Raw genomic sequence first — 23,994 nt, 5'->3', positions numbered from 1 at the left:
CAAAGAAGGTAAGGAGAGGCATGATACAGCAGAGAATAAGATCAACATACGCAGTAATTTTCTCTATATTCAGTAAAACTTCTGTGGGAATAAATGATCTTAATTTGCATATATATATATGCAACAATCGTATAAAATCTGCCATTGCTAAAATAATGTAAAAGCTGATTTAGAATTGCTTTTAAAATGACAAAAAAATCTTTTAGAAAAAATGTTGTTGAGTTCCAAAAGCACTTCAACTGCTTTCTGAAAGAAGTAAAATGAAGCACTTCAAGTGCTTTTCTAGAATTCACTTGCGTTTTTACTAAAGATTGGTTCTAAAAACATTTTCATCATAAACGTTTTCAATCATTTTAAAAGTAATTCCAAACGATGTCATCCAACCGATTAATATACAGAAGGCAACATCCAGCCTATAGGATGATCGAAAGGCAGTTAATCAACACAAATAAAACTAAATTCAAGTGCACATTGTCATTCACTCCGATTATTTCAAACGCAATAACCTCCACACAGGAAGTAAAAATTAAACACAACCTCTAAAGCTCCAACGACTAATAGCAGTTACAGAGTCTCGATCTCTGGCATCTTCTTCTCTTAACCGGCTACTCAAACCAGTTCAATTATTTTTCGGGTCGGTGAAGAAACCGTTGATGGCGGGCATAATTTCCGGTGCCCTGTTGCGGACAAATTTCCTCAAGAAATTCTCTTTATACTTTTCTCCTTCGGCGTGATTATCCAATACTCCAGCAGCTCTGCCCTCCTTGCTCACCCTGATTCAGAAAGAAAAAAAGAGATGGTATCACTATACGCTACGACATCCGGTATAATCTTCACATCCAATTCATAATTCTTTCAGGTTTGTGAGAGTGAAGAGAACCAACAAAGCAAGAAGGAAATACCACACATTTGCATGAGTTGTTCTTCACATTTACCACGTGCGCTAGCTTGAAAGATTTAAAAAGCTTTAACTACAAACCGGTCATGTTATATATAAACACTTTGACGGCTCGTTCGGTGTGGAGGAAATGTGTTTGAAGGTAGAGGCAAATGATTATTTGTTTAGAGGGGATTAGAAATGAATAAAACGTATCCTTTCCAATCCTACCATTTTGCAGGAATTGTTGGGAACAAGTTTCATTCATTAGTAGTCTATCTTCTACCTTCAAGTTGAACAAACTTCCCTTTTTTCTTCGTCCAAACACACCTTGAATATAATAAATACTCCAATCCTAAGCATCAAACGAGCCCATCCCGATATCCATCACAAAATCGGTTTATTTTTAGGTACACAAAAATTTACTTGGCCTCTCTTGTAATCAATTTAGACCACCCATTATGGTTAAATTAAAAAGAAAACTAATGAAAAATTCAAAAAAACTTTTAGTTTTAATGAAAAAAGACAAATAAAATGTAATAAAAAGTACAAAAAAAAAAAGGGTAAAAATGTGATTTTTTTTTGTTAAAATGAATAATACCGCAAGTGTTTCGTTAAAATTTCTTAAATTAAACCCAAATATTAGACAATAAAATGAAAATTAAGGTCTTTACGTCTTGGAAAAATTCATCTAATTTGATAAGTTATTGGCATAGCACAGAAATAAACGAATTACAAATAGAACACAAAGATTAGCAACAATCTAATTCTAAAGCAATAAGCTTTGCAGTCCAAATTTAGAGAGAGACGTACCTGACTTCAGGGTTGATGGTGATGTGGCGGAACAGACTCAACCCGCAGATCCCTATCGCGACCCCTGTGGCCGCGAACAGTGGATAAACCTACATACACACAAACAATACGACGCCGGATTATAAGCCCGACCAACAAAGTCAAAGCCGATCTGGTACAAGACGAAAGGATCAAGTCTCGAAGGTAGATCTGCGCTCACCTCGGGCCTCAGCCAGCGATTCGCAGCCATTGATTGAAACGCACCGTACGGAGATTACCGGAGAGGAAAATGCGATGATGCTTGAAATGCTAAAACAGGGACCAAGGAAGGAAGAAAGACAACCCGAGCCGCCACTTTGATTGGCTGTCTCCCGGAGTGGGGTGCCCCACTTGCTGTCTCCGCTTCAGCAAATAAGAATGCGACATGTAATTCCGTTGGCCCTCCTGAGGTCTGACTTAAAATATGTAAAAAAGGGAAAAACCGCTGCGCCGTTGCCGGGGATCGAACCCGGGTCACCCGCGTGACAGGCGGGAATACTTACCACTATACTACAACGACTTGCTGGTGTTTAATGCTATTAGTTTGGAATTAACATGTACCCAATTAAACGATCCCCAGTAAACTTACTCATGTCATTGGACGGTTTTCACCCAAGTTTTTCTCATTTTGTTCTCGTTCAAAAGACGAAACTAATCGGTTTCCGAAAAATTAAAAAAAAAGGGAAAACTAGTAAGGTTCGCTTGGCTTGAATAAGTCCATATTATCACTTGTATAGTTGGATTTTTCTTTTGTTACCAAACTAGGAGAGTTGACTTAACGTATATATTCTACAGCACAATCACGATTATTATGTGGATAATCGTGATTAAGATTTTGGTCTCGTTTAGTGGCTAATATCGGATGAGAACTCAGCTCTTCAACAGACACACATCTCTAAACTTGCAATCAAATCTAGTATTAGAATATGTTAAAATATCATACACGAACGAACGTACAATACAAGTACAACTAGTGGCCTACTCATACGACTACGATGCCACTGTTTTCCCCGGCCAAACTACAGGCAATATACTCAAGCTCTTTCTATCAAGAAGCCTGGACTCGGGATACCCTCTAGAAGTGCTGTTTTTTAACAGAGGGATGACTCAGAATAAATGATCCGACGAAGGCAGTTCTTCGGCCTCTAACTTCAACGCAGAAGCTTCTTTCCACTAACTTCAGTGCATCTCCGTTGTCAACTCCATCATGTAACTTCATATCAAAACTCAAAAATGGTAGTATTAGAATGTTCCATACCGATATCCATGTCAGCCCCTTCCATCGCCATTTCAGATCTCAACTTGACTTCAGATTATGTCGACATGACCTCTGCATCTGATATATGAACCGGATTTGAGAAGACCTATCCCGAGTCATCCATGTCAATTCCTTTTGTCACATATACAATCACGCCATGAACCTTGTTTCTTTGAAAGTACCTACAGAAATGGCAGCATCATTTCAAATATAATGTGGAGTCCAAAAAATAACCCACATCAACATGTCGCTTAGCAACAAGCAATCTTCAACTTACCTTATCACTCAGGAGGCTTGTAGTTGTAGGCTCACTTTCTTTGCTGTCGTTTATGTCATTCTCTGCCTCAATCTCACTGTCCATCACAATGGTCAGTCGATCATCTGATGCACCAAACATAGCCTCATCATGAGCAGATCTGAGCTGCTCCTCCCTTTTTGTCTACACGATGACAATCGAATGAGTAAAATCAGAAACTACGGGTCATCTTTAACAAGCCAAATTTCTAAATATAAGGTGACATGACCAAAGAACTGGAACTCAAATGCGTAACTAGCAGGAATATCGCAGATACACATACCTCAACTGCAGAAAACCGGAAGCTTTGGCCAATGTGCTTAACTAATGCTGCATCATCTTCAGCAACTATACAAAAAGGCAAACACGCACAATCAGTTCACTTTGCTCTAATCAAACGGCCTAGATAAATTCTGAGTTACAACTTAAAAGCTACATAAATCAGTGTGGCAGTATTATCAAATCTCATGTCAAGGATGCCTAATCATGCCTTTCTTTCTGAATCTAACCTATGATGATTGAAGATCCAAGGCTCTGCTAATTGACCGGTTATTTCTGATCTTGGATAATAACTAATATGCCACATATATAGAACTAAATTACTCTGTAAGGTTATAGAGCAATCAAAGTGTTTGCTTGAAACGATAATCTTTTGTTACAAGTATGGCCGGGCAATAAGATGTAGCGGCATTTATACCTGCAAACATATCCCTGTTTTCTCACCAAAATATGAACATAAAGATGATTATGCAACTGATTGAGAAAACAGAAGCAATGCAAACCAACACAACTCAATCTTCACTTTATAAAATGCAGTGGTGTTCAAAGATGTTTAACCTTCAACATCTTATTAAGAATTCACTGTGTCATTTATCTAAGATTGATAAAGACTTGAGCCTGACTCCTGACATTGATGAATTACAAGAAGCAAATTACAATTACCAAACTAATCATACCATCTTATCATAGCCTTCAATCAACTTGGAATGATCAGCACTATTCATACCATCTTATGAGAGTCGCGACCTACGCGATTTAGGCTGATGGTTAGGCAGGTCTAAACGTCATTTTTTATTTTTTAAACGTCTAAGAATTAATCGTGGTGATGGCCAACCGCCTAGCACTTAGGCAGCTCTAAGCTGGGATTTTTAGAACAATGATCTTAATAGTGTTGTTTGCACGCCCGTTCTCGTGGACCTCGTGGTCTAAAGAAATAATAGTCACTCATTGTTCGATCTCAATCAAATGGTAAGTGATCATTTATGTGTTATACTTTCTCCTCTTATTGTGTTAAGATTGAACGGTTAGTGATCAGTTACACTATGTTTGGATGAGGGAAATAAACATGGAATTTTGGTAAAAGTCAGAATTTATAAATTAACAGGCACCAATTCTCTTGTTTGGATTTATAAGCATGGAAATTTAGAATTTCCGCATGGAAAAAAAACTTGGAATTTGGGACATCCAAATCCCAAGTTCAAATTCCATGTAAATAGGTGTCATTTCTCAATTTCTATGATTGAGAGTTTAAAAATAACAATTTCTGTATTCAATTCCATTGTTCTTTTAGGTTAACCAAACAAGAAAATTTACAAATTCTAGAAAATAAAATCTCGTCATTTCAATTTCCGTCATTTTTAAATTCCTTAGTAATCTTAAATTTCTTCACCCAAACATAGTGTTAGCTAGCGTGGATTTAAATGATTTTATGGGGAGATGTTTTTAAATCGTTAGTACATCTCTCTTCTTTCAAAGCCATACAGATCCAAATGACACTGAAATGTGGACTCAAGGAGAACCGAAAACAGTGTTTCTATCTTTCTAGGTATGTGCTGCATCATTTTTGAAATCCATATATATAGAAAGGGGTGTTTGAATCCGAGTTTGCCGAAGAGAAGCCAAGGCCTTGTTTGAATCTGGCGGCTCCTTCGCCGCGCCGAGTCAGCTCGTCATAGTACGCCGCCGCTTTTGCCTCCTCCATTTCCGAGCTCGGCGATCTGCAACGCTTTCTGGTGTGACGGGTTCGGGGCGTTGGTTTCTTTTACTTGTCGCTTGATGACGGTTTTGCGCGGCGGATTTGGAGGCCCGCGTTCTTTTGTGCTTGTTGAATTAACGGGCCTCGATTTTCAAATAGTTTGGGCCATTTCTTTTACTTGGTGCGATGAAACGATGTCTGTGGGCTGATAGATCTGTCGGGACAAAGGGGACCTCTCGACCCCAGTTTGGATCTCAAAGTTTGGGTTTATGACACCTTACAGTTATTTGTCATGCTGACGGGTTTTGTTTCAGTTGTCGTTCTTGTTCTAAGAAATGTAAGGCGCTAGTCAGGCGATGTCTCGATGGACAGAGGTCTAGGCAGTTTTTTTTTTTTTTTTAGTTAAATTTATTATACAATATATATAAATGTTCATTATACTTAAAAAATAATATAATTTTATTGTAATATATAAATTGCAAAACAAAATGACATATAAATTATAAAATATCGGAAGTAGCCCTCTACCACAGTGGTAGATATGAGTGTTGCCCTTTGCACAATGACGTGGATTCAAACTCCGTCGACTCTAATCTAACAAATCTATCATTTGACAACAAAAAAATACAAAATACTAGAACATTCGTTTGACAAAAAAGAAATTATAAAATACCATAACATATTGAAAACATTGGAACAATGTATAATGTGTGTTCATCCAAGTATCCAACAAGTCTTTTATAAGTTATAGAAAAATGTATCTGTAATGCGTCTAAGTGAGAGTCGCGACCTACATGGTTTAGGCTGACTTTTATAAGTTATAGAAAAATGTATCTGTAATGCGTCTAAGTGAGAGTCGCGACCTACACGGTTTAGGCTGATGGTTAGGTAGGTCTAAACGTCTTTTCTTATTTTTTAAACGTCTAAGAATTAATCGTGATGATGGCCAACCGCTTAGCACCTAGGTAACCCTAAGTCGAGATTTTTAGAACAATGATCTTAATAGTGTTGTTTGCATGCCCGTTCTCGTGGACCTTGTTGTCTAAAGAAATAATAGTCATTCATTGTTCAATCTCAATCAAATGGTAAGTGATCATTTTTGTGTCATACTTTCTCGTCTTATTATATTAAAATCGAACTGTTAGTGATCAGTCAGTGTGGATTTAAATGATTTTATGGGGAGAAGTTTTTAAATCATCAATACATCTCTCTTCTTTCAAAGCCATACAGATCCACCTGACACTAAAATGGGGACTCAAGGGGAACCGAATACAGTGTTTCTATCTTTTTAGATATGTGCTGCATCATTTTTGAAAACACTATATATAGTAAGGGGTGTGATATCCACACACACCTTTTTACTTCTCATACACCCTTTGTTAATTTCTGTCTGTTGATCTTCTTCAATTCATCCGATCCAACGGTCGAAAACCAAAAATGTGTGAGAGAAGCAAAAAGATGTGTGTGGATATCACACCCCTTCTATATATAGTGTTTTAAAAAATGATGCACATATCTAGAAAGATAGAAACACTATACCACGAGGTCCACAAGAATGGGCATGCAAACAACACTATTAAGATCATTTTTCTAAAAATCTCAACTAGGGTTGCCTAGGTGCTAGGCGGTTGGCTATCACCACGATTAATTCTTAGACGTTTAAAAAGTAAGAAATGACGTTTAGACCTGCCTAGCCATCAGCCTAAACCGCGTAGGTCGTGACTCTCACTTAGACGTATTACAGATACATTTTTCTATAACTTATAAAAGACTTTTTGGATACTTGGATGAACACACATTATACATTGTTCTAATGTTTTCAATATGTTCTGGTATTTTATAATTTCTTTTTTGTCAAACGAATGTTCTAGTATTTTATATTTTTTTTTTTGTTGTGCTGCATCATTTTTGAAAAACTATATATAGTAAGGGGTGTGATATCCACACACATCTTTTTACTTCTCTCACACCTTTTTGGTTTTCGACTGTTGGATCGGATGAATTGAAGAAGATCAAAGGACAAAAATTAACAAGGGGTATGTGAGAAGTAAAAAAAAGTGTGTGGATAGCACATCCCAGATAGAAACTCTCATCATTTGCAACAGCTGTGGACACGTACGATATATTTGATTGGCTGCAAGAATCAAGGTCGATCAACAGATCAAATTCCAAGGGCCACCACCAAAGTGCCTGGCAAATCACTAATAAAGTAGGGACATCATCCCAGCTTTTGTGAAATTTTAAGTAGTTAGATAAAACAATCTTTTACGGGAAATATTCTTATTTTCATATGTTACAATTAACAAATCTTAGTATTAATAAGGAAAATCAATAGGACAATTGTGTGCTACTTTGTGGTGTGCTTTTAATCCTATAACTCCTAGGTTTCCTTCATAAGCCCCCAATCCATGGGTGTCGAGAAAGCTATACTCTAGGACGATATAACTGCAAACAGAAATGCATGATGATTGCACAAAGCTAACATCTTTGGATAGATTTATAGAGGTATACTTAATCAGCATGTTTCCACAATGGCCATCATTCAGAGTTGGCCTCGAGATTTAGAAAATCATGCTACCAATTCAGATTAAAATGCATGAAAACAATGAGTTTCAGGAAAATGGCCTCCCTTTTGAATACTAGAAGTATTTTTATTATGAACTAGTCGAAAATTGAAAACCTTGGTGCTTCCAGAAGAGAATGCTCTTTTGGAATAATTGTGTGTTCTATTCATCTCTCAATGAGGAGTTTATAAGATGTTAAAATTTTATCAATAAGGAAAGAAATTTACATAAAATCATATTAAACCAAAAATCCCAAGATTACAGGAATATACACAAAAAGTCAATACACCCCCTCAAGTTAGTGCATATATGTCACACATGCCCAACTTGTGTAAGAAACTTGAAAACTTATGACTAGAAACAACCTTTGTAAGGATACCTGCCAACTAATTTCCGTTCTTATTGTTGGTACCTCGATTATCTTCCCTTCCAATTTCCCTTTGATGAAGAACTGGTCAAATTCAACATGCTTGGTTCTATCGTGTTGTACTAGATTTTGTGCAATGTCACGGGCAACTTTATTATCACAAGACAATTTCATAGGCTGATCATGTTTTATATCCAAATCCCTTAGCAGAAGCTTAAGCCACAAAATTTCACAAATTCCTAAGGCCATACCTATGTATTCAGCTTCTGCACTAAAACAGGCAACCACATTTTGTTTCTCACTCCTCCATGTAACCAAGTTACCCCCACTTGATGTTGAGCGCCTGCCGTCCACTGATCCTGCCCAATATGCATCAATATAACCTTTAACTATAAGATGATTATTCTTTTTAAACAAAATTCCTTTGCCTGGGCTTCACTTCAAGTATCGCAAAATCCTCATCACTACATTCATATGTTGTTCTCCAGGATCATGCATGTATTGACTCACAACACTCAAGGCATATGCAAGGTCCGGTCTTGTGTGTGCCAAGTACATTAAGCGGCTTACTAACCTTTGGTATCTCTCTTTGTCAACACTAAGCTTCAATCCTTCCTCTAATGGAGTAGCTACTGGCTGACAAGTTGACATGTCGGTTTCGTGTAGCAAATCAATAATATACTTCCTCTAAGACAAGTAAATTTCAAAACTACTTCTCAACACCTCAATCCCTAGAGACGCAATGACTCTTATTTTTCCTAAAAACACTTCTACGATTCAAACTTTTCATTTTCTAGGTGGGCTACGACAATTAAAAAAATCATAAAATAGGTCAAACAATTAGTATTTTTTAGCTTAATGAACTAAAATTCTCCCTATGTTATAGCTTAACGGAGCCTTATACTTGGCCCTATGTGTGAACTTTACTAGTGGAGCCAAAGAAAGACAAGAATAGGCCCAAGCCTATCTAACATCCTTCAGATTCTTTTTTAATAAAAAAGGATTAAAAAGAAAGAGAAAGTGGAAGCGTGAAAATTACTACTAGTCTACCCTAAACATCATAGATGATATATCACTTAGTCACTAGTAAGGCTAATATGGGAGGAGAAATTTCGGATTTGGATCCTCTCCTGAGCCCAAGGAGAGGATCCTCCTGACCAAGAAATGTGGGCCGTTGGATTTTCATCCAACGGCTATAATTAATATAACTTTAAAGGGACTCTCATATTTGTAGCCGTTAGATGAAAATTCAACGGTCCACATTGCTCGGTCAGGAAAATCCTCTCCTTGGGCTCAGAAGAGGATCCAAATCCAAAAATTTCTAGCTTTCTGGTAACAAGTAGCGATAAAAACCACATCACACAAAAGAAGAATTTTTATTGAATTAGGATAATAGGATTTGACGAATCTGCACTGTATATTAGTAAGTGCCATTAGCAATCAATCAAACAATCTGCACAATCACAACTACATCGATCAAACGATAAAGATCATGTCGTATATTGATGATCTCCCTGATTTTGTATTGGTGGAAATCCTTTGTCGACTTCCCCTCGAATCTGCAGTTCAATGCAGGTGTGTTTCCAAGCGTTGGTTCAGTCTCCTCTCTGATGATTACTTTCGTTTATGCTTTTTGTGTGTCCAAGATAAAAAGCAGACGTCGGAGCCAACTACTCTGATCTTCACGAATCCAAGGGATGCGAGGGATTTCTTTACCATGTCCGAGCAGCCTCTGGTGCCCGAAAACCAAGGCCGCCGACGCAGCTTTTCTTTGAGTTTCCTCCCTTGTTTTCAAAGGCCTGTCGACACACCAGACAAGGAACCAATTGTACTAGCGGCATGTCGCAACTTAGTATTATGCTGCGCAGCCAAGACTAGTTCGGACTACTACGTCTGCAATCCATCAACCAAGCAATGGGACGCCATTCCTTCCCTTTCTCATCAATGCTGCCAAGAGGAAGCGTGGGTCGGATTCATCTGCGAACCCTACTACTATAAGAAGGAATGCAGGGAAGATGGCAACGATAGCCGAAAGGAAAAAACTAATACATTCCAACCTAATGTTGAGAGTTGGTACAGGATCGTGCGATTAACTCATTCATCCTTGCCGCGGCCCTCGAAAATAAAGCTCGAGATTTTCGCTTCCGAGACTGGTAAATAGACAGAACATATAGTAGTAGGAATTTCACTTAGTAGTTTGAATCGCACAGCGGTTGCTTACAATGGAAATCTGTATTGGTGGAACTTTGATGCTGGCTGGGCGATCGGTTTGGATATTGAACATCTTAAATGGCGTTGCATTCGTAGGCCTCAAGATGATCAGTTCATCACTCCCATCCATTCATATTTTGAAATCCTAGATTCCATTAACGCAAGATCTCGAAAAAGGATATTGTATGCGAATGTGCCAGTTCGCTCAAAATCGAAACTGTCCAATTTTTCTGAGTGTTTGGGAGTACTTGGAAGATGAAGAGGCCAATAACACTGGCAAATATTGGTATTTATTAGGCAGAGTTTCCCTGGACTGGATGGTTTCGCAAAATCCATTGACCATGGAATCAAAGGAGAAAAAGATCAGGAATAATAATGAGGATATCTTGTATCTACAAGTATCTGGATACGTTGTTATGTATAACATTGGCGCAAAAACGGTAAAAGTGGCTTGGAAAACTGAGGTCATTTATGATCATATTCTTTACCGATGAGTTGTCTTTCCATATATGCACCCATGGTGGCCGACGCAACGGCAGAGCCAGGAATTATTAGGTTGGTGGCCTAAGTTAAAATTATTACTACGAAATCAAATGCTTAATTTTTTTCGTTGCCTACGTAAAGCTATGTAATTTCAGTAAGAACTTTATAGTCTGCTTTTAGGTTCTAGCCTTCAAACTTTCAAATGAATATACTATTGTATTGAAGTTTTAATTCATTAAATTTTAGTTGGTTAAAGTGATGAGTTTATTTATCATTTATTAACTCTTATTTTCCCTAAAAACACTTCTACGATTCAGACTTTTCATTTTCTAGGTAGGCTATGACAATTAAAAAAATCATAAAATAGGTCAAACAATTAGTATTTTTTTAGCTTAATGAACTAAAACTCCCCCTATGCTATAGCTTAATGGAGCCTTGTACTTGGCCCTATGTGTGAACTTTACTGGTGGAGCCAAAGAGAGACAAGAATAGGCCCGGGCCTATCCAACATCCTTCAGATTCTTTTCTAAGCAAAAAAGATTAAAAAGAAAGGAATATCCAATTATTCTGAAAGAAAAATCCCATAGTAATAGTTTTAAGTCATGACTTTAAGTTTTTGTTCAAATCTAATCAACGAAGTAATAGATGAGCGCACACTGCCGTGAGTGGAGGGGTTCACTAATCCAAAATCGGAATGAGGGGAGTTGAATTGAGGAGAAGTACGATTGAGGACAATCATAATTGGATTTCTATTACTAAATTGTCTAAAATCATAACCCTAGGGCAGTACTTTTGTTTATGCAAGCAAAATTGGGGAGGGGAGAATCAAACTTAGGACCTCGAATGCAACTACGCAAGAGTGAATACTCTTAACCAAATGAGATACAAACCTCCTGCAAGCCCGGCAAAGTTCAGTCTATCAAAAGAAATATCGTTAGTTACAATTGGGTGGTTTTAGGCATTTATACAAAACTGACGCAGGTTACTTGTAAGGAGGTACACTATTGGTATTAACAAATCTGACTTCTCCTTGTGCAAAAGAAAGTACCCTGTGCCTGAAACTAAAAAAAATCATGACATATTCTTGTTATGACAATAGCGATCGTGTTAAGGAAGAGAGTCTCGAGTTACCTGCGCAAATCAAGTCTAATTATACCTGCTTGAAGGACAGTCAAATTGTCTGAATCTGGTGGGACAATGATCGCAGTGTCTTCGGAGTACCGAGTCTCGAGTATGGACAGAGTTGTGTCACTCGAACGAATACATCTGAGACGCTCTCGTTTGGGGTTCCATCATCGATGGGGGAGGCTTGATTGCGAGAGAAAGAGTGTCTGATGCATATACCTGAGGTGCACTAACAAAATTACTCATCATACTTGCTTTGCTTGTCAATGACTATATATTCTACTCCGTTGCGAGATAAATTAAAAATGCGGATGTTCATTGGAAATGGCACTTCTAAAACAGCTTCTAGGTTCTTTCCTTCATAAGCGCCCCCCCCCCCCCCCCCCCCCACCCCCAATCCACGGGTGTCGAGAAAGCTATACTCTGGGACAATACAACTGCAAACAGAAATGCATGATGATTGCACAAAGCTAACATCTTTGGATAGATTTATAGAGGTATACTCAATCAGCATGTTTCCACAATGGCTATCATTCTGAGTTGGCCTCGAGATTTCGAAAATCATGCTACCAATTCAGATTAAAATGCATGGTAACAATGAGTTTGATTCAGGAAAATGGCCTCCCCTTTGAATACTAGAAGTACTTTTATTATGAACTGGTCGAAAATTAAAAACCTTAGTGCTTCCAGAAGAGAATGCCATTTTGGAATAATTGTGTGTTCTATTCATCTCTCAAGGACGGATTTATAAGATGTTACAATCCTATAAATAAGGAAAGAAATAATTGACATAAAATCATTTTAAACGAAAAATCGCAAGATTACAGGAATATACACAAAAAGTCAACAGTCCTCCTCAAATTGGTGCATATATGTCACACATGCCCAACTTGTGTAAGAAACTTGAAAACTTATGACTTGAAACAGTTTTTGTGAGGATATCTGCCAACTGATCTTCCGTTCTTATATATTGCCAGTATCTCAATTATCTTCCCTTCCAATTTCCCTTTGATGAAGAACTGGTCAACTACAGGCAATATACTCAAGCTCTTTCTATCAAGGAGCATGGACTTGGGGATACCCTCTGGAAGTGCTGTTTTTTAACAGAGGGATGACTCAGAATAAATGATCCCACAAAGGAAGTTCTTCGGCCTCTAACTTCACTGCAGAAGATTCTTTCCACTAACTTCAGTGCATCCTCGTTGTCAACTCCATCATGTAACTTCATATCAAAACTCAAAACGGTAGTATTAGGATGTTCCATGCCGATATCCATGTCCGCCCCTTTCATCGCCATTTCAGATCTCAACTTGACTTCAGATTATGTCGACATGACTTCTGCATCTGGTATATGAACCGGATTTGAGAAGACCTATCCCAAGTCATCCATGTCAATTCCTTTTGTCACGTATACGATCACGCCATGAACCTTGTTTCTTTCAAAGTACCTACAGAAATGGCAGCATCATTTCAACTAACTATAAAGACATAAGCCCAAACAAATATAAAGCTTTTTCACAAATACATTAATAAATTTCATTTCTTTAGGAAAGAAGAAAATATCAGAAAATTCAAAGCTTCAATAAATCTTATATGCAATCAAATTGGAGATATAAGCCATGAACATAATTAAGAGAAGCAAAGAAACTATCCCTACAACAACTTATGATCAATCCAGACAAAGAGCATGCACACCAAACAAATCAGAATCGTTTGGGAGAACATATCTCTATTTATTCTAATGCCAAAATAAACAAAACAATCTGATTGTAGTACTAAGGACAATGCATTGCCCATTTCATTTACTTGGAACATTCATTTTACCCAAGCATAATACCTAAGTATATGCTAATGCCATTGCCTTTGAATTGTAGGAAGCCATAACTCCTATACATCACTTATCAAAAGGACATGCAAATGGAAAGTTACGAAAACTATTATAGTTGTCACGCCCCGATCCCGACATACGTCCAGGATCGACGCATGTCATCATCAAATAACCGTATATCTAACATACTCGCCTCCAGGATATGTACCAAGCACATCCCATGCCTCGAATTGCGTAGTAATTTTTCGTACATTTTATGACTGCATCTAACCTCCCGTAAGATTGCCTACGTACCCTCAATAGGGATCAAGTCATTCGTAGTTCGTCATTTCACTACACTTGAGCATCCATCACATAAATCGCTATGTCTCAAACAATATATCACAATGCATACCATGCAATATGTCAAAGAACCAATGATGAAGCACAATATTCTTCTCAAGCCACATTGATCAACTAAAATAATAATAATAATAATAACATCCATATCCAAAGTCATTCCGCAACCCCGTCAATTAATCAATTCATGAATAAAAAATGCATGATCTTAGCATTTATTTATGTTAATCAATCAATGCGATAACTTATCATTTCACGAATTTAACTAAGGAACTCTATATAATTCCCTACTTGGATTACCTACTTGGATTATGAGTAATAAACATGGAAATTCTAATTTACATTCACAACATCTATTAGGGGGAATTCCCATTCACTAACAAATCTATCATGGAAATCATGAGTGTTGCCCTTACACAACGACATGAGTTCAAACCCTGTCGACTCTAATCTAACAAATCTATCATTTGAACAAAAAAAAAAAAATATATATATATATATATATATATATATATATAATTCCAAAACATTTGTTTGACAAAAAAGAAATTATAAAATACCAGAACATATTGAAAACATTGGAACAATGTATAATGAGTGTTCATCCAAGTATCTAACAAGTCTTTTATAAGTTATAGAAAAATGTATCTGTAATACGTCTAAGTGAGAGTCGTGACCTAAGCAATTTAGGCGGATACCTAGGCAGGTCTGGACACCCTTTCTTATTTTTTTAAACATCTAAGAATTAATTGTGGTAATGGCCAACCGCCTAGCACCTAGGCAACCCTAAGCCAGGATTTTTAGAACAATAATCTTAATAGTGTTGTTTGCACGCCTGTTCTCGTGGACCTCGTGGTCTAAAGAAATAATAGTCTCTCATTGTTCGATCTCAATCAAATAGTAAGTGATCATTTTTGTGTTATACTTTCTCTTCTTGTTGTATTAAGATCAAACAGTTAGTGATTCAGCGTGAATTTAAATGATTTTATGGTGAGATGTTTTTTAAATCATTTGTACATCTCTTTTCTTTCAAAGCCATATAGATCCAAATGATACTGAAATGTGGACTCAAGGAGAACCGAAAACAGTGTTTCTATCTTTCTAGATTTGTGGTGCATCATTTTTGAAAACCACGTATATATAAACTCTCATCTGTTGCAACAACTGTGGACACGTACAATATATTTGATCGGCTGCAAGAATCAAGGTCGATCAACAGATCAAATTCCAAAGGCCACCACCAAAGTGCCTGGCAAATCACTAATAAATTAGGAGATAGATTGTTTTTGGATTCTCTTTCTCATCGCATAATGTATGAGAAATAAATACGAATGATTGATTTTTAGATTTCCATAAAAAGAATCCGAAAATGATCCTTGTTCATAAATCAGATTATTCATGGCCTATATTATTAATTAATTTATTTTATAAAAGGAAAAAGATAAAAACAGAGTATTGTCTTTACTAATTAATAAAATACTCATTGTCAAATCCTATGAAATTATCATTTTAACCCTTTAATTAAAACAGAACATGAATAAGAAATATAGAACAAAAATGTAATTTCACACAATCAAATTTTTCTGATTTTTTTCAAAACCTCACCTACATGTAATATGAACATATCTCTAATTTAAAAAAAATTTTAATTTTAATTTTAAAAAAAAATTCTCATTCCCACATTCTTTATCATTCTTTTCCTTTTTCTTTCTATTTCAAAAACAAAAATAAAAAATTTCCTCAAACAGTGTATGTCTGTACGCTAGTTATTTATTAATTTAAGATCTCACTGTTCACTTCACGCAAATGGAGGTTGCTCAGCAGAGAGAATCAAATCGGATAATCAATCTCTCTCTCTCTCCATCATTCCTCCACAGTGAAAAGTGGGCCCCACTTTGATAATCCAAAATATGTCGTGTCCGTACGAAATTTATATATATTTGGGGGAAGTGACCCTTCAAACTAAATTTTCTTGAAAAGGTATCTTTCCAGGATTCTTTTTATCAAATTCATCCAATTAATTAATTTAATTTTTTAAAATTTAATTTAACAATTACAAGTAGAGGGTGATTTTAAAAATTATAATAACTTTAGTCGTTTAATTAAATTTTAAAATTTCAAATTAAATAATTTTAAGTGAATTTGATGAAATGAATCCGGAGGAACCCTTTCCAATTTTCTTCGCCAATTTTGATGTCGTCGGTGTTGGACTCTGCGCTTCGGAGTGAACGTCATCGACACATCCAAAAGAAAATCAAACTTAAAGTTGAAAAAAAAAAAAATTTTAAGTTGGGGCCTTTCAAAAATGTAATTTAAGATATTGGTCAAAATTGGATAAAGAGGTGGAAGCTTTTGAGTGGGAGATCGGAGGCCTTCAGATTTAGCAGACTGAAATTATGATGATGAACAATTTGAATTGATTCATCCTTCATGACTTTACAATAAGATCAATTCCAGAGGTATCCTAATCATGTGGATACAACTTTCTTTCTTGTCTTTTACTTCTCTTGAGAATAAGGATCTCATGGGATTTGGGATTTTTCATTTTCAGTGATTGGTTGATCGATCGACACAATGTAAACTAGTCAAGTGGTTTATGTTTATCTGACTATTTGCCTAACCTCATAAAAATGATAAAATTTGCAGTTTTTAGTATTGTTGGATTTACTTACAATATTCAATTCAATTGCTGGATTTATCTCGCATTTGATAATTTTTTGTAATATGATTACACCATAGTCGTCTCGTAAATTTTAATAGAGTAAATTTAAGCATTGATCCTTGAACAATGATCAAATTGTAGGTTTATTTGCGCAATTAAAAATTCATTAAAATTAAAATAAAATTGACGTAATGTGAAGTATGGGTCATTTTTATTAATCTCCTTGAGAATTTCCAACTTCACATGAAATGAACGTGACCCCCTTTCAAGTAGTAAATCGAAGAGTTGTGCGTATGTCTCTTTTAATCCCATGTGTCATGTGCTGAATTTTAATGTAAGTCCTCACGTCTTTTGCCTCCGATGACCGATATTTCACATTTTGTCAAGTTCAAGTACTAATTTTAATAAATTTTTAGTTCAGAAATTAAAACTACAATTAACTCATAATTTAAAAACCAGTACTCCAGTTTACTGTATTAGTTAATAGCCCACTTTCCAAGTGTATATCCTTTGCAAGCACCAATGAACTTGGGAGCTGTTTGAGTCCAAGTAAACTATGCCTTATTTTCTGACCAAGTATTTTTATGCACTACCACCATACCAAACTCATTTTTCACATAGTGCAGCATTAGTGGTAAAAGTTGAATCGAGATCTTATTCAATCTCAGAGTCGACGAAACAAGAAATCATAATCACTTATTTTAAATCTTACAGTCCTCTTAGCCTATTTTTTGGCCCACCTCATATAAACAAAGAGTCTAAATCTCTCTCTCCCTCGCTTTATGGTTCAAATTTTTCAATCCGTAGATTTCGTACTGGGAGATCCAAAAAAGGGAAAAGTTCAAACTTTCAATAATTAAAAAGGAGAAAATATATGACTAAAAAATAAACAACATACAATGGGATCCTCCTCGAAAAACCAGGTGCTTAATTCAATATTTTAATGGATGAATATCTTATTTATTGGCAAATTTATGAATTTGGATTCCGGATTCTAATTGTGGGGATTTTAACGATCCTCACATTTTAATCATTCACTGTACATAATGAGGTCATAAATTATTTAACTTTTTTTATTTAAAATTAAACACAAATAGTACCTGACGAAAACTGAACATACGATGTATGATAAACAACTATGATGTGAAAATTCATAGAATGCCTATTAGGCAAATCCGGAAAGGATCCTCTTCCTAAATTTACGAAGAACTGCAGAGCCATATCCATCTAATCCAATATTTCCAAGACCTTCCATGCTAATTTTAATTAATTGGCCATATGTAGGAGACCATGGTTAGATCACAGCTAACCCAAATCTGTCATTTAACTATGAATCATCTCCCCAAGATGTTGAGTAGATATGACATGGCTCATAAATCAGTCAAATGCCCCTCCAACCCCAACCAAAAGATATAGAAAGATGCTATACAGTTCAACTTTTTTATTCCTAACACATTTTTCAACTCTTCCACGTGATAAAACTTCGTTAGAACAGTTTGATCATAATCCAAATCAAGTAATTTCGTAAAAAATTAGATCCGTAGTTTAGAAATTTTACTTATCTAAAATCCTCTCTATTCATCTTAAACATTGTATTTCCAATATTTAATAAAAAAATTATGGAAAAATATGGAACAAATATACTATTGAAAGATTTGTCATGGTTCAACTGATTTTTCTATATACATTCGATATTATCTACACTAAGGATAAAGAGAGTATGTTAAACCTTGCAATGGGTTAGCCATAATATTTTAGTTCAGATTCATCTTTGACGAGACTTAAAGATAAAACCTTTTACCTATAAGTGAAATTAAATACTACTAAACGACGCTACGAATTATTGTGGACTAACCAGTTTTGAATTTTCAAAGTTACAAAACAAGGGCTTGAAGTCAAATTCAAATAATCACAATGTTTATTGTCTGTTGTCACTAGGCATGGATGGGTCATGGGTCCATGGGTGTTCATCCATATGATCCACATTTTAGCTAGGTTTTGACCATTGGATTCAGCACAATGGATTGGAACAGAAATCATTAAATCTGAAATCGAGAAACTGCATTAGTTGGAGCTGCATGCAACCAAGTCAAAAAGACACCACCTTTCTACTGTAACCCCACAAATCTCAATATAGATTTTACAAATCAAAGCGAACCTTATACATTTTCTGTGACGGTGACCATTTTCACAAGTAATTTACGATATTTCATTTCATTGGTTACTTACGTTTATATGCTGATTTTAAGTTAGATTAGTTGGTTTTGTATATAAGTCAGGATTCTACATCGATAGGATAAGATAAAATCTTAGGTCTGATACTCGAATCAACATTTGTGAGGTCATACGCACAAATTCAAGCCTAGTGTAAAGGTTACATGTTATTGCACTCACGTGAGTAGTGTCATGTTGAGATTAGAGTACTTACACTATTTCTTTACAAACAGTAACACCAAAAAAATTGCGCACTACAATAAGTAAGAGTTAAACTTTATTCTTTATATTTGTTTTTACTTTTTCATAAATGATATAATAATTCATTTAAATTACACATGTAGAGATTCAAAGTTGAGTGAAGAAAGTGGAGCACCAACTTAAGCAAACCCGGATTTGGACACTCTATTAGTAATTTTACTAACACAATTACCTAAATTCATGACACTTCAACCATGATGTACAAAATATAGTATATACCAGTTGGTCAGGTCAATATGCTTATTATTTTTTGCACTAAAATTCAAATCCAATCTCCTATAAGTAGCATTGGTTTGGATTCGTCCTTGTTAGAAAAATAGATCACCACCTTTACTCTTGTTATAATACTTTGATTAATAACAACACACAGTTACATTACAAAATTTCGCTTGTTAAACTCGAGTAAATATACCAATGAAATAGTATTGATTTACATATAAACTTGGTAGAAAAATAGATTACTATTTTTATTCGTATTATAACATATCAATTAATAACAACGCATATTAGTAACACTCAGAAAACTTCACCTATTAAACTCGAGTAAATACATACCAACACAAGGATTGACAGGACAATAGACAAGTAATCCTCTCAGCTAGATTTGCAAAGAGAAAAGAAAATCTCAGAGATATATCGGATCCTCAGAATCTCAGCTTTAGCCTTTTGCCCATTTAAAGCAACACCCACCCACCTCTTTCTATTTCCCATTTCGTACGCCTCTCCCCACTATAATATATCACTCACCTTCCTCTTAACGCCACAACAAACTCTTCAAACACTTTATTCTTCTTCTCCTCTGGTTCCTTTTACGCTTTCCACGCTGAGCCTTTTCACCTGACGCCCTCTTAAGCTCAATGGCGACGGCAGGCGAGATTCTCAGGCGGAATCTGACCGAAAGTTTTGATCTTTCCGGTGATTCGCAGATGGGTTCCGGCGAGCTGCATGTTCTTGCTGTGGATGACAGCCACGTGGACCGGAAGGTCATTGAACGCCTGCTAAAGATATCATCCTGCAAAGGTACGCATACACCCCGGATTGGTTTTTTATTTTTTCTGAGAAATGTTGTTTTTTGATTGGTTGGTTTATGAACGATTTGAATTTTCTTTTGCAGTGACGGCCGTTGACAGTGGGACGAGAGCTCTGGAGTATCTGGGCTTGGATGGAGAGAAGAGCTCGGTTGGATTTGATGTAAGAAAACTTCTGCCTTGAATCAGTTTGGTTTCCGAGAAAATGAAGGAAAAATATGACATTTTCTCAGCTGCCAAACGGAAAATGAAACGTCTTGTTTTGGTTTTATGGCGGTTTTCTTACGTTTATGTACCTTTTTTTTTTTGTGGTTGCAGAACATGAAGGTGAATTTGATCATAACGGACTACTCAATGCCAGGGATGACAGGATATGAACTGCTAAAGAAAATCAAGGTTAGCCCTTTAATCTTGTTTTAATCATGATTAAGGAGTAAAATAGAATATTTACAATTGGATTCTGAGTTTATCATGGCTGTTACTTGGAGATTAATTTTTTGATCTGCATATGAACAGGAATCATCGGCTTTTCGAGAAGTTCCGGTGGTGATCATGTCATCGGAAAACATCCTTACTCGTATTGATAGGTATGTCTGTTTTATGTTTTACTGTTACTTGATTTGTTTTTTAATCATAAGCCAGAAAGATTATAATTGTTAATTAGCTATATAATCCTATGAAATTTGGTAATTAAAACAATTATACATAACGATCGAGCAATCACACAAAGATTATAATTGTGAGTAATTCATATAATCTGTCGTTTTTGCATGATTATCTATTAATTTACGATTTCGATTTACGATATTGGATTTAGGGGATTCTTATTGATCTAAATCAACATTTAATTAGTTTGCCGGATCATTTTGTTTTTATCTTTTTGTCTGATCAGTGTGTATTATTCTGTATTCTGATCTTCATGATCTGCAGACCTAAAATTTCTTTAAAAATGGACCAAAATTTTAAATTATAGGAAAATATTGGTGTTTTTTCGAAATTATGAAAAATATGTTAGGCACCAGTTTTAGTGGTGAATCTTTTGGGGATCAACCAAATCTTATAAAATAATGACCTAACATGGTTGGTTCAATTATATTAAAAATAACAATTATTATTATGTTTTCCAGGTATTAATCATTTAATAAATTCCCCCATGTTTATGGCCCCCATTTCATTGCCCCTTCATGGAGTCTAACGGGCAAAATCTGCCGCGTACAGTTTTCATGGGCATGATGTCTTATTCTATAAGATAGTGTTAGCTTAAGGTCCATCATACGCCGAATGTGTTTTAACTTTTTTACGTGACATTGTATCATGGTTTTTGGACGCCACAGTCCTATAGGTGCCGGAAAGTCTCTCACTAAACTAAGTTTCGAGACGATCATGAGTTATCATCTTTCTTTTTGGTGCTTAATGTCTGTTACCTATGTTCTTTGACTGATCAATCTCTTACAAATTTGTTTTACAGATGTTTAGAGGAAGGAGCTGAGGAATATATAGTGAAGCCGGTGAAGCTTTCCGACGTGAACCGTTTAAAAAACTTCATGCTGGCAGGAGAAAGAAAAGAAACCGAAGAGAAAAAGATTCACAAAAGAACATTTTCAGTTGACTACAATGCATCATCATCTCCCTCCTCTTTACCACAACTTTCGCAACCGTTCGCTTGCAATCTAGCATCGTCTCAGCTACCACCTTTGTCACCATCATCGTCATTGCCACGATGTTCGTCAAAGAGACCGAGATTGCACACGATGGATTGATCGTTATGTCAGCCATTAGGGTTATTGTAATTCCACATTTTGACACACAGCGCCCCCCATTTTGCAGAACAGAGAAATTCCTGTTGCCAATGTGCGTGAATTTTCTTCCACTGCCATATGTAAATTCCAGCATCAAAATTTCACTTGGACCAGGAAAAAGAAGGGGGGAAAGAGCAGACATATATGAAAGTCTTGTATTAAAAAGTCCTTTTGCTTCCTACTTTTTTAGTTGATTTTGCAGACGGAAATCTAAAAACAATCAGTGAAAATCCCAGACATTTGAGGGGAATATTGTGTTGTCTCAATGATCTTTATTCCTTTGTTGTATTTTTCTTGCCAACCACGCAAATGATTTTCTTTTTCTACGAAAGATAATATTTACAAAGATAATTTTATCACCGATTTAACCTAATGTTGAACTCATTACGTGTGTATATGTATGTGTGTGTGTGTGCGCGCGCGCGTGTGTGGTCCTTACGTATGAGTTCAACAATATTCTACAACTCAATTAAACCTGAATGCCAATAAATTGACTATCTGAAAACTTTAATATCAAACTCAGTATATGGTTCTAGCCGTGCAAATACAAATGTTATTCTACAACTAAATAAAGACTAGGTGCCGTTAAATTATCTAATAGCTTAATATCAAATTCACTATATGTACCGTTCTTCTATCCGTCAATCAAACGATATTCTACAACTAAATGGGAACATGGCGCTAGACCAACTGATGGTGTACAGTCATTCAAATGATTCAGTATCCGATTTGGTGTCAATTTTTACCCTTTGGTGTTGGAATAATGGAATAATTTCACGTGATGTGTTTATGCATGTTGCTTCTGAAAACCCTAATTTGATGCCAAATGTTTTGTCAATGGGGCCACGATGGAAAGATTTGAGGTAAACGTGTGAATGTACGATCTTTAAGGGAAATCCAGCAAACTGTTTTTTTGGCTTTAAAGACGAGCAAGGAGAGATGTAGAACCTTTGAATCATTAGCCTCACTGGTTACAAGGGACCCAATCAATATATGAGATTCCTTTCATGAGGCTTCTCCAATGCTTTCCTTCTTTCGTTTTTGCGGGACCACAAAGGGTCATATCGTCTGAACCAGACATGGTTCAGTAGCTTTCCATGTCTATGAAGGCTTAATCCTTTTTGACCATGAGGTTAAGCATTTGTTAGAGAGTATGTTAGCACCGGTCATCCAAGCATTTGCAAGTGACAATGAGACAATACCGGGCCTAAGAAAAATTATTGGGATGGAATAGCATGTAAATTGGTATTTCATCAAGGTAGGTTTTGAGGTCATTTGTCAAGTCATACAGCACGTTTGTCGACAGATGTCAACTGCACTAAGCGCATATTGACTAATGGCAATAGATTTTGGACGAGCATGCCATAGATGCCAACATATGCCAAGTGAGCCTATCAAAATATAGCAACGCATACAAATTCATGAGGTTAGTAGCTACCTTGCTCAGTACCCATAAAGACAATTCGTCGAACAATTAGAGAACAACTTTAGTAGCTACCTTGCTCAATACCCATAAAGACAATTCGTCGAACAATTAAAGGCCAGCTTTTTAAAAGCATCTGATAGTTTCAAAAAACAGCACCCGACTCTCCCGTTGAAAACTTTAAAACTTTGAAGGGTTCAGCCGACCCACCTTGCCCAATGGTGGATCCGCCCTGAGACATTGTTGCAAAATGGGTCACGTGTATAGGTAATTGTGGACCGCCAGGGAAGAGTACCCTACTGCATTTTAGCCCATCATAAACCAAATTACACTTCAGTCTCTCATAACAAGGGAAAATATCAGCCCGTTCCTATATAAATTCTTGCTCCGCGTTTGGTGGACCATTGATCCGTTGTGAGTGTAGACCAAGGATGCGTTTTGAGCATGTTAGCTC

General features: G+C 36.2%; 3 protein-coding genes and 1 non-coding gene across 4 annotated transcripts; 1 reads left to right on the top strand and 3 right to left on the bottom strand.

The window, feature by feature from the left end:
* Positions 1 to 455: 455 nt before the first annotated feature.
* LOC137713224 (uncharacterized) lies at positions 456 to 2,103 on the bottom strand. The gene is made up of 3 exons (XM_068452502.2): positions 1,890 to 2,103; positions 1,691 to 1,779; positions 456 to 773 (listed from the first exon to the last, which is right to left on the bottom strand). The coding sequence occupies exons 1-3, from the start codon at positions 1,917 to 1,919 to the stop codon at positions 620 to 622; spliced, it is 273 nt and encodes a 90-aa protein (XP_068308603.1). The 5' UTR covers positions 1,920 to 2,103; the 3' UTR covers positions 456 to 619.
* Positions 2,104 to 2,156: 53 nt separating this feature from the next.
* On the bottom strand, positions 2,157 to 2,228 carry TRNAD-GUC (transfer RNA aspartic acid (anticodon GUC)). Its single transcript has one exon. It is a non-coding gene; the product is annotated as a tRNA-Asp (tRNA).
* A 376-nt stretch (positions 2,229 to 2,604) lies between these two features.
* On the bottom strand, positions 2,605 to 5,308 carry LOC148691091 (uncharacterized). Its single transcript, XM_088684604.1, has 4 exons — positions 5,132 to 5,308; positions 3,545 to 3,640; positions 3,244 to 3,405; positions 2,605 to 3,148 (listed from the first exon to the last, which is right to left on the bottom strand). Exons 1-4 carry the CDS (start codon positions 5,240 to 5,242, stop codon positions 3,092 to 3,094), a joined length of 426 nt encoding a protein of 141 aa, XP_088540730.1. The 5' UTR covers positions 5,243 to 5,308; the 3' UTR covers positions 2,605 to 3,091.
* A 14,689-nt stretch (positions 5,309 to 19,997) lies between these two features.
* Positions 19,998 to 22,405, top strand: LOC137712871 (two-component response regulator ARR5). The gene is made up of 5 exons (XM_068452049.2): positions 19,998 to 20,310; positions 20,405 to 20,481; positions 20,637 to 20,714; positions 20,835 to 20,905; positions 21,787 to 22,405. The coding sequence occupies exons 1-5, from the start codon at positions 20,148 to 20,150 to the stop codon at positions 22,076 to 22,078; spliced, it is 681 nt and encodes a 226-aa protein (XP_068308150.1). The 5' UTR covers positions 19,998 to 20,147; the 3' UTR covers positions 22,079 to 22,405.
* Positions 22,406 to 23,994: the final 1,589 nt, after the last annotated feature.

This window comes from Pyrus communis, chromosome 14 (genome assembly GCF_041283825.1).
Source record: "Pyrus communis isolate YQ-2024b chromosome 14, ASM4128382v1, whole genome shotgun sequence".
Taxonomy (NCBI): Eukaryota; Viridiplantae; Streptophyta; class Magnoliopsida; order Rosales; family Rosaceae; genus Pyrus; species Pyrus communis.
This window is presented reverse-complemented; position numbering and strand designations above follow the sequence as displayed.

Bases quoted from the DNA above. Each gene is read 5' to 3' on its own strand.
- LOC137713224 (XM_068452502.2), bottom strand. From the start codon at position 1,919: ATGGCTGCGAATCGCTGGCTGAGGCCCGAG. The intron at 1,780-1,889 runs GTGAGCGCAGAT...GTGTGTATGTAG, and splicing joins ATCGCTGGCTGAGGCCCGAG to GTTTATCCACTGTTCGCGGC. The intron at 774-1,690 runs GTACGTCTCTCT...TTTCTGAATCAG, and splicing joins ACCATCAACCCTGAAGTCAG to GGTGAGCAAGGAGGGCAGAG.
- LOC148691091 (XM_088684604.1), bottom strand. From the start codon at position 5,242: ATGGAGGAGGCAAAAGCGGCGGCGTACTATGACGAGCTGACTCGGCGC. The intron at 3,641-5,131 runs ACCCCTTTCTAT...AGAGCAAAGTGA, and splicing joins CGGCAAACTCGGATTCAAAC to ACTGATTGTGCGTGTTTGCC. The intron at 3,149-3,243 runs GTAAGTTGAAGA...CCATTTCTGTAG, and splicing joins CAAGCCTCCTGAGTGATAAG to GTACTTTCAAAGAAACAAGG.
- LOC137712871 (XM_068452049.2), top strand. From the start codon at position 20,148: ATGGCGACGGCAGGCGAGATTCTCAGGCGGAATCTGACCGAAAGTTTT. The intron at 20,311-20,404 runs GTACGCATACAC...TTTCTTTTGCAG, and splicing joins AAAGATATCATCCTGCAAAG to TGACGGCCGTTGACAGTGGG. The intron at 20,715-20,834 runs GTTAGCCCTTTA...GCATATGAACAG, and splicing joins AACTGCTAAAGAAAATCAAG to GAATCATCGGCTTTTCGAGA.